Source organism: Perognathus longimembris, chromosome 16 (assembly GCF_023159225.1).
Source record: "Perognathus longimembris pacificus isolate PPM17 chromosome 16, ASM2315922v1, whole genome shotgun sequence".
In the NCBI taxonomy this organism is placed as follows: Eukaryota; Metazoa; Chordata; class Mammalia; order Rodentia; family Heteromyidae; genus Perognathus; species Perognathus longimembris.
The window spans coordinates 31,501,799-31,517,661 of record NC_063176.1 but is presented as its reverse complement, the minus strand read 5'-3'; the positions used below and the strand labels follow the sequence as shown (position 1 = coordinate 31,517,661).

At 37.8% G+C, this 15,863-nt stretch overlaps 1 protein-coding gene across 6 annotated transcripts in view; it reads right to left on the bottom strand.

The window, feature by feature from the left end:
- Positions 1–15,293, bottom strand: part of Gabra4 (gamma-aminobutyric acid type A receptor subunit alpha4) — a 66,746-nt gene extending 51,453 nt beyond the window's left edge. For 2 of the 6 annotated variants that reach the window (XM_048364500.1, XM_048364501.1), the window contains exons 1-5: positions 15,265–15,293; positions 14,683–14,801; positions 2,470–2,537; positions 1,042–1,262; positions 808–890 (exon numbers count right to left, since the gene is read on the bottom strand). In XM_048364500.1, coding sequence (XP_048220457.1) covers positions 808–890; positions 1,042–1,262; positions 2,470–2,537; positions 14,683–14,801; positions 15,265–15,293 — 520 coding nt within the window. Of the gene's footprint in view, positions 1–807; positions 891–1,041; positions 1,263–2,469; positions 2,538–14,682; positions 14,802–15,196 lie in introns of all 6 variants that reach the window. The other 4 variants (XM_048364499.1, XM_048364503.1, XM_048364502.1 and 1 more) reach the window with 2 other exon arrangements.
- Positions 15,294–15,863: the final 570 nt, after the last annotated feature.

Genomic DNA, 15,863 nt, shown 5'->3' with positions numbered 1-15,863 from the left:
CCTGCTGCCTCATCTCTACAAAATTTCTCAAACACATCTATTTCACATCTACCACTCAAGTACTATCCTAAGCTAAACCACTGCTATCTCTGATAACACGGGAACAACAGACTCTAGCTTTCTGCTGCTTCTCCAGCCTCTACAATCAAGTCTCGGGGGGGGGGGGGGGGGAAGCTAACAAGAAATCAGGAAATATAATTTTTTTTAAAGTCCACACCCCTTTATAAAATCTTTCAAAAATGCCCCCAAGCTTTTAAATAGAATGGAGTTCCTTAAGAAGGTCTATAAGGAATTCTATTTTCTCAAAGCCCATCTCCTACTAGGCTCTTTATCATGCTCCAGCCACTTGTACATGAAGTACTGCTTATGATGTGTTGTTCACTTATTTCACAGTAGAAAATCCTGAGATTTCTTTAGCCTTTCTCAAGTCTGCAGTAAAGGACTCTGCATGCGATGAAACACCATGAAATTACTGAAAAATAAGTAATGCACATACAGAAATTGTGCTGTCAATTACATCACCACACATGCACACAGTTCATCAGACTCTATTTCACCACTGACCATCAGCCTACTAATTATAATTCACTCTTTTTGAGAGGCTATAAAAATTAGATTTTGTTGGAGGTATGATGTTACTTCTCTATTTAAAAGTATTAGTCAAGAGACAGCCTCCTAAAAATAACAATTTGGAAAATTTTTGTTGTGGATGATGACTTCAATACCAAGTTATGGGAAAAATTATGCATATGCAATATCCACTTGCATGAGAGAACCAGAAATTGTAATCATTGTCTTATAACTTACAACTCCCAAACTTCAAAGGGCAGGCATGACCATCCATGGGAAAATCCACCAATCTCATGGGACATTCCGCACTTATGGTGAGTCTATAAGGGAAAAAAACGAAATTCAATTAAAGTCAACCTTTTCTTCAAATTAATTTCATAGATTCCTAATAGGGGAGGGAATGAAGGACAAATACAAGAAAGGGAAGGAGGTAAGGCTATAGGAAGAAAGTGAAGGGAAAAAAATGATTACCTCATAGTGTATAAAATAGTGCCATTTCTCATAATTCTAAAAAGCTTATTTGGAGCTGTCATATTATGTGAGACAGATTTCTTCCCATTCCTGAAGAAGGTATCAGGGGTCCATACTTTTGTTACCATCATGTTGTTCAACCTTAAAATTTCAATGGGGCCATCATATTTTAGTCTTTTGTCAATCCAGGTCTGCCTGAAGAACACATCCATTGTGTATTCCTAGGGGAATTATTTGTGACACAGCCAAATCACAAATGATTCTACATTCATACTTAACAAACATATGCAGAAAATGCATAAAAGGTGGATTTTTCCCATCATAAAATACACTTATATTAAAGGAATTTAACAAAGTAGAAATGACTTTAATTCAATACAGCAAAACAAATTCTCACCAATTAGAGTATGTCTCTCCTAATAACCCCATATATTAATCACTCAAGAATAATTACTATAATTTAATAAAACCTGTTAGAACCAGTTAAATATAGTTGTGCTTTACTTCAGGCCAGACAGCAAAAAAAAAAAAATCAGTTCCTATGTCACAAATATCATTGCAAAATTAGTCGTGAAATTGCAGGCATTTCTTTAAGATGAAGTAAAATGGATAAAAGATACATTTTTGTTTTCACAGAATTTATTAAGATTAGGTAAATAATCAAATGGTTTTGAATCATTAGGAGCCTAAGGTCAAGAAAAATAAAGTATTTTGTGTTAATTAAACATACGTAATATAAGGTAGCACAATTTAGCAGGAAGAATTCCTCATGATCAGGACTCCATACTTTAACCTCTTTAAGGATAGGACAGAGATTAGAGGGAAAGAAAGAGAATGTGGTGAGCAACCCATTGGACCTACATGAGATATTCAATATAAATAGGATAATAATAGAGTATACAATTTGTTCCTAACCAGCTAACTATAATCTCTAACTTTCTTCTACTTAATATTTTCTTAAAGGGGAAAGAAAACAATACTCAAAATTATGTTATGAATTTAGCATCAGGAAATTTCTTACCTTTGTTGAGAAAAATTCTAGCTCTCAGAGATGTTATCGAATGTAAATGCAGCGTCAGTACTCTTTAGAAATGTAATTTAACAAGGCTGCTCTTTGGCTTTCTATTTCTGTGTGGTTGCCAATAAAATATCGGTCGTCTCTTATTACATGTTTGCTTCAAATTTGGAAAGAAACACGGGGCACTCTTGATGTGTGCCTGTACACCTAGCTGCTTAAGAGACATATCTGGAGATTTTCTCTTTGAGGCCAGCTAAGCTTAGAGTGAATTTGCAAGATAGCCAGCAAAATGAAGGCTTATTGGAATGGTTCAAATGATAGAAAGCCAGTCAAGAAGCAAAAGGCCCTGAGATGAAACCCCTGTCATGCAGGAAAAAAAAAAGAACACATTGATTTCCCCCAAAACCTACCATTTCAACATCAGAAACAGGTCCAAAACTTGTGACGTATATGTCAGTTTTCACTTCTGTAACAGGACCTAGTAGATATGATGCAAATAAGTGTGGAAAAATAGTTACAAATTTTACAGCCTTGCATGGTTAAAGAGTAAAAGCAGATACACTATATAGTTTTCATAAGCATCTTAAATTTTCAACAAATCTCTACAAAAATTGTAAATCGAAGTACAACCACCAAGAAGTAGTATTTACATAAAGTGGAAGGGACAAAATCCAATTGCTTACCAGGAACCTTGTTTCTTCAAAGGTACCTCACTCCTGGATACTATTCTAACAGCCCTTGTGAATTTCTATAGCCCATCCATCATCATCATCTGATTAGCTTCTATTAAGTGAGAGGTTAAAAAAAAAAAAAAGCAAAAGTGGGGAGAGCTGATGAAGATTTGGTTTACATCACCTTTAGCAATAGGCACACCATCCACAGCTGATTGAGATCAAAGGCAATTTCTTCTGTCTGTTAAAACGATTCATACTCTGCTAAACTAGGGAGTTGACCCCTGAATAGTAGCAACCGTTACCTGACAGGCGAAGTGTTTATAGAGATCAAATGAAATTGTTCCTATGATATGTTGAACACAGTGACTCTCTCATGAAAATATGTCTTCTTTAGATTCTGATAATGGCCACTAATGAGACTCTTCCTTTTCTCTAAGCAAAAGTGCTCCATGGGCAAATGTGTGAGGATTTGGGCAGATGAGAAAGATGAAGACATGATGTCAATATGGTTATATAGAGTTTAGACAAAAAGAATGTCACAAACAAGGCTTAGCATTATTCTTAAAATCAGGAACTTTGGAGTGTAAACTTCTTGCAAATACTTTCTAGTTCTATGCCTTTGCTCAGATCACATGTCTTCATAGGTACAAATTATAATGAATATTAAAAGTACTAACTGAGATAATACATGTGATACTTCCTAGAACATAATTTGTTCAATTATAAAAGCAACTTATAAATATAGTATTTATTGCTAATAAAATTAAAGGTATTTTTGCTTTCTGATGTTCACTTCCATAAATAACAGTCTATTAGAACAAATAACACTCTAACTGGAACTAATATTATTTGCAATCAAAACAGAATACTTCCCTTGGGTAGAAGTTTGAAAAATGGATTTGTACCAAGGAAGGAATAAGCAATTGGTATCACTTACTGCTCTAGATCTAAAGTTGGCCTTATAAAAATGAATCTAAATATTTCTTCCCCTAAAGGATGAAGAGTGCCACACAAACCAAAGTCAGTTCTGGGAAAATGAGAAAATTCTTAATTCAGTTTCCTAAGAGAAATACAACCTTTGATGAATTAATGAGAGAAAAAGTATAAGCCACACTAATCTATCATGAAATTTAGCTTTATAAAATTACTTCTTTGGAAAGCAGGGTTATTAATCGAATTTTCATTTTCATGAAAATGGAAAACAATGACAAAATACAGTAGTAGCAAACTCATTAAAGTCAGTTTTTTTTTCTAGAAATAGGCAATCCAAGAATTGAGTAATGTGTTTCACTGCAACAGGTTCAAAAGTGGGTGAAACCACTCAAAAACTTCTTCAAGAATGATTGTGACACTATTTAAAAGTAGAGTAACTAATCGATTCCACATCAGAGCAAGGAGAAATGTGTTCCTCCATACAGGTAGGAAACCCAAACTTACTGCAAAGATCATTTTAGAGCAGTAGTTCTCAAACTTTAACTACATCAAAATCACCTGTAAAGGAGCAATGGCCCATACCACCAGTTTGATGTAAGGTAAGCCTCACAGCCTGCACTTATAACAAGTTCCCAAGTGAGGCTATTTAGTTTATTGCAGCTTGCAGACATTCATTCATCTCTTTCTGGTAATAGTGCTTACAATGCTGTGTTAGGCATTATGGAGTGGGGGAGTGAAGGAGAATGAAAAATTATTTTCCAATATTTTTCTTTATTGGTTTATTGCAAGTTGTGTCAGTATTTGCTAGTTCTTGTGGTTATAATAATTCCATGATAATAATGAATATTTCTAAATTCTTATTTAATATAATACCTTTTCTGTATGTCTTGAAAAGTGTTTTGTGTTCAGAATTACAACTTCACTATTTGTGACATTATCCCAGTACTTGGTTTCTATGGTTCTATAGATCTTTGAGATTGAGTCATATTCTAAAAGCATGATTAGCAAAGGGATTTCATTTGGACACTTATTCCATAATCATTCAAGAGCATCAGCTACATGCCAGACCTCGATGCTACAGTGGTAAACAACACTGCTGAATTCCCTGCCTCAAAGAGCACACATGCTACTGGGGAATTAATTTATACATTTATTTATACTAGTGGAGTCAGTATAAATAAATAACAAAATACTATCATTTCTGGAGGTTGGAAGGCAGGCTCATAAGAGAAGGATAAACTAGCAAAGCTGTCCTAGAACTAAACTCAAAGCTGCTTTATTAAAGCAGTGACTTTTTTTTTTAAGTTGTGGGGCTTGAATTTATGGCCTGAGTGCTTGTCCCTGAGCCTCTTTGTGCTCAAGGCTAGCGCTCTACCACTTGAGCCATGGTACCACTTCTAGTTTTTGAGTGGTTAATTGGAGATAAGAGTCTCATGGGGAACTTTCTGCCCAGGCTGACTTGAACCTTCATTGATCCTCAACTTCCTGAGTAGCTAGGATTACAGGCATGAGCCACTGGTGCCCAGCTAAAGCAGTGACTTTTAAGATGAGCCAGAAGCACAAGTCACTATAAGAGCCAAGACAACTCATACCAACAGAATGACCTGCAAGGGGTGAAAGTCACAGGTGAACAGAAGACTGAATGTATTCAAGGACCAGAGAAGAGTCCAGGGGGTTTAAGCAAAGCAAGAGGAAAAGAAAATAATGAAGAAGTAAAATCCATAAAAGGAGAATATAAACCAAGGTTTCATGGATAGAGCACCTGTTTATCCATGTGCCTATGTCATGAAAATTGGCATTTTTATGTATGAAATTGTAACCCCTCTGTACATCACTTTAACAATAAAGAAATGAAAAAAAGGAAATTGTCATTTCTAAAACATATTTATAAATCTATTTCATGGTGACTGCCATCAAAACCATGTGGAAGGGAACTTTTTAGAATGACAGTGGAGCTAAACACCAGGCACCAGTGACTCATACCTGTAATCCTAGCTCCTCAAGAGGCTAAGTAAGATCTGATGAACATGATTCTAAGTTAAAGTAAGAAGCTTAACTGGCATTCAATAAACATTGAGAGGACATGACAAACTTGAAGTGAGGGAAATATATGATTAAATCTTTTTTCTTTTACAAAATCATTCTGGCAGTTGTATGGCTAACAGTTGTATGACTATAGTCCTAATGAAGTAGATAGGTGATGGAGGCTGGTCCTGAAGGTGGCAGTATGGATAGAGAGTGGAGAAATTAAGGAGCGTGCAACTACTAACATGGAATGGAATTTTATCCAAGGAACAATGAGGAAAGGTACAATAGTATTTATTAAAGATCTATCAAATGGCAGACAAGAAAGAATACTAAACTCTCATCATTCACTCTTTGATTTAATCCTCATAAACCCCTCCATAGGGGCTACTCTCATGACACGCTTATGAACCTGGAAATGGGGCCAAAAGAAGCTAAATTTTGTACACCAAAGCCAGAATTTTAATACCTTTATATTAGCCTCAAAATATGATATAGCTTCACTATAAGGTACCTTAATAAAATAATAAATCAATGATTCATTATTTAACAATATATGAGATTTTTGTATCTAAGATATGACATATTGTAAGTACATTTTATGTCTAGAGTTCAAGAGCCATTTCTGAATTATATTACTACAGCATCTCTGGTCTTATTTCAGCCTTCTTGCATCTATCTTGCTAACCATAATCTTATTTTTCTTTGAAATCTGTAACTAGCACAGTATTTTGCACACATTAGGTGCTAGATAACTGTGTGTTTCATTACATTTCTTACACAATCTAAGCAGTGATTTTTTTAAACCCTCAAAAGGAAAAATTGAGATTAATTTGCTGCATCAGTTAAGCTAAAAATACTTCCTGACTCAAGCTTAAACTGTCTTATTTATATTTGTATTCTCACCCAGAACCAATTCCAAGCTTCAAGTGTAATAGGTTTCTGAAAAATCAGTCGTCGATGAATAATAGTCACTATGCAATTAAGAATAATTCTTAGAGACGATTCCTCTGATACTACTGTTTAGGATGTTCAAATCAACCTTACTAAGAGAATAATTACATAGAAACAGATAATTTTGAGATTGGATAGACTTCCTCTCATACTTGTGTATGCGATTGTGTAACATCAGAGATATCTTTTATTGCAAAACCGTATGTCTTTGGTAATAGGAAAATTTTGTTTTTATTCTTTTCTTTAATCATATCTTTGGAAGGAGGGAAATATTCTTTTGAATACTGCAAATATGGTGAATTATCTAAAAGTCAAACAGTATGATCTTAGAGTTTTTAAAAGGAAGAGCCAAGATTGGTAAGATCAGATTCAGAGAAATACTCTCATATCATTGATGATTCTAACTTGCTGGGAATGTGGGAGAGATCATAAAATTTTTCATCTTTTCATTATTCACAGACATGGATAAAGGCGATCTCTAATATGTTTATCAAATTTGCTGTTACAAAACAAGAAAGACGTAAGTTAAAAGTAGTCAGCCCTTGTTCTCAAATGGCCTCCCTGACTGTACACTTTGGGAAGCAGTTCTTGTTTTGAACAACCACATAAGGCATCCACCGACAGCTTATAAAACAACAGCGCTGGCAAAAAGGGAAGAAAAATCCAACTGCTTAAGAGATAAAACAATCACAACAAGGAATCTTCAGTGACCTATATAAGGAATTCTAGGACTTTCCTCATCACTTACAACATTGGGAAACAGTAGCTTTCCTAATATCAAACAACAGATATCTACTAATATCACAAAGAAAGCAGAAAGCCCTTTAGAGCTCTACAAGTTTCTTAGACTTAAAAGGTATTAAATACTGGTGCCTATAATGCTGCCTGATCCTTCTACTAATACTGGTCTATTTTGTGAATAATTAAAGCTATCAAATCACTGAGGGAAGAAAAAAGGCAATGATAAAATGTGGACAAAATACAAAAATAGAAGTCTCCAGAAGAAAAAGACGTTCAATTATATTAGAACATGAAAGAAACAGGAAAAATTTAAAATTTTTCTAGTCCTCTCTTAACAAAATACCATTTAAAGTATGTCAAGAGATAACACACACATATTCTCTCTCTCTCTCTCTCTCTCTCTCTCTCTCTCTCTCTCTCTCTCTCTCTCTCTTCCCTGGTTTTAAAGGATATTTATTGTAAAAGGGAGTTTAATTTTGTAAACTCTCCATGGAAAAATTGTTTGGCAAAATCTTGTCAAGTGAAATTCCCACTCACACTAAGATCCAGAAAAAAATCATTCCTTATATATGCAAAATAAACTCTTGCACATTTTACAGAAGGAAATTTGAGCCAAAATAGTCATAGCAATACAATCTTGGAAACAAGTAAAACTCTACTGCCAACAGAACAGATGAACAAGGTGCCTCCTATGCAATGGGGATACCACACCAAAGTCAAAATGAACAATCTTCAGTAACATGCAACAATAATAATCAACCTTTGCAGTAAATAATTAGGTTTAAGAGACATTGGGAGTTCACACACAGCACATTAAAGATAATTAAATATACATCAGAAGTTCACATACAATAAACCTAAGATAATTCAATATTTTACAAATGTGTTGAGTAGTATCATTCGCCTAAAATGGTAAATACGAAATAATTAAAGAGAGATATAAAAGATAGTTTTATGAGGAGGGACAACAGACAGATCAGATTTCAGGGAAGCATGTCACAGAACGAAAATTGTTGCAAAGGTCCTATTCTTTGGTTTGGCTGATGGCTTAACTGAAATGCTTGTCATATTTTAATAAACAAATGACAAAATGGGTGAATTAATGAAGACAAGGTTATGTGTAGGCCACCAATAACATAACTATAATATCAACCAAAGATTATTAGTCTAGAATTCAGTTATGTATGCCTGAGGCTTCTAATGAATAAATGCATTTTAAAAAGCCTAGAAAATAAAGCAGCAATGTAGTCTACATATCCTACATACAGCCTACATGTAAATGCAGGCTGATGTATTTTATGATCTGAAGAGTATTACCTATTTTCTCATATGAAATTATATATACATATATATATATATGAACTATTTGAGGAAACATTTTACCATCTGCATCCTAAAGAAAAACATAAACATATGATTTATAATCCTAGTACTTTTCATTTTACTTTTTTCTTGGAATTTTTAAAACTGAGAGCATGGGAAAATGTGTGTTCTAGATGTTCTCCTGTTTTCTTAAAGGGTCTTTCTCCTACTTGTCTCTACTCAGCACTTTAATATTAAATTATCCTCGACTACATTAATCCTTTGGTGGTGGTAGTAGTAGTAGTAGTAGTATTTAAAGTCAAGGTTTCACCTTTGCAAGGCTGGCACTCTACTACTTGAGCTATGCCTCAGCCATGCTGTTTATTTTGAAGATGACATCTACTAGACATGTCTGCTCTAGCTGGTTTCGAACCATGGTCCTCCAGTAGCTCGGACTGCAGGAGTGACCCGCTCACACCCAACTGATATTTCTAATTCTAAGTGAGCAACTCTTATTCTTCCCTCCCCTCTTCTTTCTCCTTTATATGTATACAGCAAACATACAAACAAAAACTACACATACTCCCTCCAATTCTTCCCTTTCTGTTCACCCCATCATCTGTTTTAATCCTTTTCATGCTCAAGATCAAATGAAACTTTTTTTTATCATGAGTTTCCCCCTATTGACAGAATTGTTCCTATAAAACTTAAAAGTAATTTTATTTTTTCTATTAAAAAGTTCCCAGCCATGAGCCAGTGGCTCATGCCTTTAATCCTAGCTACTAAAAACGCTGAGATCTTAGGACTGTGGTTTAAAGCCAGCCTGGGCAGGAAAGTCTATGAGACGTTTATCGCCAAAAAACTACCAAAAAAGCCAGAAGTAGAACTGTGGTTCAAGTGGTAGAGAGCTTGCTTTGAGCAAAAAATCAGAGGCAGCAACCAAACCCTGGGTTCAAGAACCAGGACTGGAAAAACAAACAAACAAAAAACCCAACACAAAAAACAATGTTCTCATTCATGAAACACTTCAATATCTTTAAATCTAATGGTTAACTTGTATTGTCAATGTAATAATAAATGAGTCCATCTTTTTGCCAGAATAGCAAAAAGACCATTAAGAAAAAACTTTTCTCAATTTTATCCCTTGGTATCTACTAACTAAATTCTAGGCTCCCCTGCATAAATGCCCAGAAAATAATTACCTCCATCCTCTCTCAATTCATCCAATTAGACGTCTACACACAATTTGCTGCCAAAACTGCTCTTGTCAAAATTTCCCACAAGATGCCTTGTCTGTGACATCAAAACTGAATTGTTCCTGTCACTGTTGCCCATATATATATATATATATATATATATATATATAGTCAGATATACAAAGTGATTTGGGTTGTAATGTTTTAAACTAAATAAAGCATATAAAAAATCCCAGAAGAGCAGGAACCACACTGAAGTTAACAGAGCTGTCTTGTGCCTCTTTTCTATAATCAGTGGCTCCCTGGCCACTTCTTTAAGCTCAGGACTTCAAATGTTATGTATTGTTAACATAGCCATCATCCCTGAATTCCACCTCAACTTGACTAGGTATCTGCTAGGCATCTAAAATGATATATCCACATGAAATTCTTCACCTGTGTCCCTAATCTGTATAATCTTGATGATTCCATTTTTCTAAGAGCTTAAATCAAAGCTTGAGTCAGCTTTCACATCTTTCTTTCTCTCCTACCCCACACAGAGCTGTCATCCTTCAGTTCTAACTTCAGAATATGGGAGGAAACTAATCATTTCTTAGAAATTGACAAACTTCTCTGTCATTAGGTTGGACAAAGTATTTTTTATCTCTTACATGGTTTGTTAAGGTGTGTGGGGTGAACCTTTACACATCTGTTATTGCATCTAACTACCTCTTCTTAGCAGAGGCGTACCTGTAACTGTTAGTCAATTCAGAATTTATGCCAAGTGAAAATCTCTCCAGTCACATCTGGTCTGACTCAGAAAGAAAATAATGTACCAACATGGCAATTTTTATACAACCTCTTCATTATATCCCCTGATCTAGATTATTCTGCAGCCTCATTCGCCTTCACCTAGCAGCAGTGGCTTCCATACTTAGTCTTTCCATAATTAGAGTTCCTTCTTACTAGAAGAGCCACCCTAAGGTGCCTCAGGATGCTACCCACAAATTATCAGAGCACATATATCACTTTGAACATATCCTTGCTAACTACTCAAGTTATAAGTCCCTGTCTCCCCTCCTTAGCTCTACCCTATAGACCATGGACATCTGATAGGCAGCCTGGTTCTCTGACAGAGGGAGATGCCAGCCCTGCTTAGCTCTGTGTTTATGCGATCATCTTACTATTCTGCAAGCACAAAATGTTTTCTAAAATCTGGAGAGTTTTTTCTTCATGTGGAAACCTGATATATTAGTAAATAACCTTTAAAAATACAATAATACTCTCTTCCTATTTCTGGAACATTATAGAAGATGATCCAAAGTGGCCATTGGAACATGACATATTTATTATCCCAGATTTTGTGCCATTAAGGACTGAGATAAATAAAAAGCCATACCACCCTTCAATAAGTGGGAAAGCGGAAAGGGCAGGATTTCTAAAACTATCTCCTAGTGCTCAGTACCCCAGCTAGGTGGTTTCTGTTTGGTTGGTTGGTTGGTTGGTTAGTTGGTTAGTTGTGAGTTACTATTGTTTATCTGTTTGTTGTCCTGAGGCTCGAACCCAGGGATTTGTGCTTCAAGTACTCTGCCACTTGAGCTACACTCCCAGCCCTAGGCTGTGCATTTTGAAGGAATCATACAGCAGTGTTAGAAGTGGGCAAGAACAAAGACTGCTTTTTTAACTTCTTTGTGGGAGGCTGTGCTTCTGTGGCACATCTAAGCAGATACAAGCTACTTCAGTCAGCATGACAGGAACTAGTTCATCAGAGGCTGAAAGAACTAACCCCTTCAGTCCCTTAGCAGTTCTCTCAACGTGCCTCTTTCCTTCTATCCTCACCTTTTCCCCTTTTCTTCCCCAATGGGAGAATGTGGAGACAAGGAAGAAGAGATCCTGGAGGGATGAAAAGAAGATAACCATTCCAGTTCTTTTTATTCCCCCATAGCAAGCTGTGCTGCTGAGTTAAAAATATGTAATTTAGCTTCTAAATCTATTTCAACCCCTGTCTGGCCTACTGAGCAATCACAAACCATCCAATTTCAATTCAAAATCTTCGCTTTTAGCTTTATTTTAAATAGAACACAGCAAAGTTGTATCAACAGATAAAAAGTAAATGTTCCACAAAGAGCAGAAGGAGGATTAAAGGAACCAGGAAGTCAATCCATATTTATAGTGTACCGGTCAAAATTTGAATTGTTTTCATCTGCTTTTTAAAATGCCAAACTTTCCACAAAGTATAAAATGTAGATAAGGGATCAAGCTAGTGGCATCTAGAATTCTGTGTTCACAGTGACTTTTCTTCTTATTTTTGGTGGTGAATATTTACAATTTCATGTCAACGCACAACATATTTACTGTTGGTGATAATTACTGTTTCTTTGCCACATTTAAAATATGTCCATTTACAGAAGATGACCCACTTCTAAAATGTGAGCCATACCTACCACAATTGTTTATGACCAGAGTTCAAAAAGAAAAATCTAATTGTGCTATAAAGTGGAACCATTAATTCGCCCATAACCCTCTATTAATTCACCCGTAACACTCCATTAATTCATCCATAACCCTCCAAGTAGAGTAAATGCAACTCTTTCCTACAACCACTTGAAAGTGTCTCCAAGTATATAACAGAGAAAACACTTGATAATGACGAGTTGATTAACAAGGCCCTTTTTCACACTGTATTAACTCAAACCCAATAATAGCTTCCATAGCTTGTTTTTACTCATTTTTGTCATAATGGTGATATTAGAGAGGGAGAGAAAATGTCTAAGCAAAAGAATTCATTTACAATTGATTTCTTCTTCCTTTTGAAAAATAATTGGTTCTCCAACAATCTGAGCAGATATTATTTTAACTGTCAACATTTAATAATACCAAATACTTCCAGTTTTAAGTGTTCTTTCATTTATGTGCAGGAATAGTTAAATGGCATGGGAGTTGATATTTTGTTGTTTTTTTTTTCTTACAATGTCAAGTTTAAACCTATTTGGGGGGGGCAGATAAATCTTCTTTCATTGAAATAATATAGTCTCCAATGGTATCCTATCATCTGATACTTTCACCACATAATTATTTTTTTATCTAGAATGATCATTTGCAGGTCATTTTTGAGAGTTCATGCAGTTGACAAATGATTCCCTTTTCTAAACAAGTGTCTTTTCATATTTGCATGAAGGCACATGAAGTGGGGATAATCTTTCCCTGGAGAGACAAAGTACAAAGTGTCAAGAGAAACTTGTGTCTTTGTCATCCATCTTTATCACTGTCCACATAGAGGCAGTGAATTAACACCCTCAGTGCCATCCCATGACATTTTCAATAAAATAGAAAAAAAAAATCTGGTTGGGATTCAGATGATCAGAGAATAGACCTCATTAATATGCTATGTGTTCCTTTCTCATGCTCATTGGCCTCATCTGTTAAATGAGAAGGGTGACACCAGACTCCAAAGAAACATTATCTTGATTCCATCTAATTCTATCTCCAAAGATTGTGCCCAACCTTCCTATCTAATGCTGCCTTGCTCTGTTAACCTTCTACTTTTCCCATTCTCCCACTATTTACTCAACCTCAACAGGAAATACAGTGTTGCCCTAGGCTTCTAATATTTCCTGATGGTGATCACATCCCATCCTATCTGATACTATGCAATGGTTTTACTTTTCTTGTCTCTTAAATATACAGCCTAACCTTGCTACTTATTATGAAGTTGAAACAGTTACTTAACTTTCTAAGGCTGGATTTATGTATCTGAAATGTGAATCGGATGGCTTTCTCTTCAGGTTGTTGGGAGGGCTAATAGAATATGGCTCATAAAATGCTTGTGGTTTGTGGGGAAAATGTAATAGATAAAATCCTAGTGTTTACTGTTTTTCTACTACTATTCCTACAAGAATATAAGTGCATTTTAAAACAGAATCTATGTCCTGTTCAATGCTGTGAAAGAATGGCGACTGAGGCTTAGAGTTGGGATCCTAGCAAGTTACTTCTCACTGAACTGGACTAGAGGTGGCTTGACGTGAAGGATTACAACTTAAAATGTCTGTAAACCTAATGTCTGCCTAGCATAAAGCTTACCACATAGATTTCATTATCTATATAAAGGAAATCTGAATATGAAAGAGACTGACCCTGACCGTGAATGGAGGGCTTTCCATTAGGCCTCTTATGCCTACTCCTTGAAGGAAGAAATAAAGCTGTTTTTTTTTTTAGACTCCAAAACCTTAGGAAGGAAGCCAGCTCCACCTCTCCAAAGAAAGTAAAAGAGAACAGGGAAGGGTTAGGTTCCCTGGCAGAGCAGGCAGCTTCCTGCCCCAGATTCCTGTCCTAGGTAGAACACAGGCACAGGTTTTGTCAGAGGAAGGGACACGTGGGAGGACAGGGGATTTAGGCTCCCTTGCCTCAGGTGCAGCCCGCTTGGAGGGACTAGCATCCAGGTTCAGGAAAACTCCTCCGGGCAGGAGAGGCAGTGCTCACAGAAACAAGGCAGAAGGCAGAGGAGCTCTGAGTTGCCTTTTTTTTTTTTTTTTAAATTTTCCCCAGCCACCCCCACCCTGTAGTCAGGTCCCGGGAGGTAATTAATGTGGGGGAGAGGCAAAGCTTCTGAGTGGGAGATGGGAACGTACTGGTGGGGGCGGCCTCTGTCATAGGTCTCACCCAGCAAGAAGAGAGGAATAGAAGGGGAGGGGTAGGGGGATGAGGAGAGATGGCTTATTTTTGGTGTTTGCCTAGGAAGCCAACCTATTGATAGTTCGACAGAAAGACGGGCCAGAAAGGGACAGACAAGACAAACTCGCGCCTTGGAAATGGTTCATACCCCCAAATCCAGGACGCAGCCTGTTGTCATAACCATCCAGCAAACGGTCCAGGATGCGGGTAAAATTTTCGGAACACAATTTCTCCTCCTTTTGGTACTCTCCAGGGGATTCGTTTAAACTGCAAGTTCAAAAGTAGAAGAATAAATAAATTAATAAAATAAAATGGAGGCGTCACGGATTATTTTAAAGATGGATTAAGAGAACAGGTGCAAACAGGTCTTCTCTTCTAGGGAAAGGATCGCTTGCCCCAAGCTAAAGGAAGCAGAGGAGGCGAGGGAGGGGGGAGGGGGGTGGGTTGGTTGGGATGGGAGATCGAAATGGGCTGGGAATGCTCACCCCAGGTACTCTGCACCCCTCTACGCGGTCATGGAAAGGTTGGCTTCAACCCATGAAAATAGTATAGGCAGGAAGGTCTACTTGTCTCAAAGAGGCGGGTGGGTGGTCAGCGCGAACCTGGAACTGGCCAGCCGTCCCTCTCCCCAGATCCTCCAACTAGACACCCAGAGAACTCACCAAGCCGCCAGGCACAGGAAGTGCAGAAGGGCGACACTGACCCCGGAGCAGAGCGCGATCGCGGGTACCTTCTTGGCAGAAACCATCTTTGCAACATGCCATACTTTAAGCCTGTTCACGTTTCCAGGCTCTGGAGATGCCCTGAGCAGGGTGCGAGGACAGGGCAGAGTGGCTGCTTGCGGCTTGCGCACACTCGCGCTCACACTCGCCCGCGCTCCGCCGGCCCCAGCCGCGGTGGGCGTGTGTGTGCACGCGTCCCGGGAGGCGGGACCGGGCCTGCCTCGCCCCCGCCTAGCCTCGCTCCGTGTTGTGTGTGTGTGTGTGTGTGCGCGCGTGTGCGTGTGCGTGCGTGTATGTGTGTGTGCGCGCGCGCAAGCGCGCGCGTAACTATGTACACCCTTTAGTACCCGTACCCTTGGTGGGGTGGGGGGTGGAGGGGTTCTGAGGTCCTTGTTGGAGCGCCTGAGATACAGGGATAGATACCAGGGTTCTAACCTTTAACTCTAGGGACCAGAGAACCGACGGGCCAGCCCCACTTCCCCGCCAGCGGCCTCCTAACAGACTGGAGTCTCCGCTCCTTCCCTTCCCACCGGGATTTGAATCCATGCATTGAAGCTCTCCCCCCACCCCACCCCGCACCTTCCCCTACCCCCCACCCCCCAAGGCT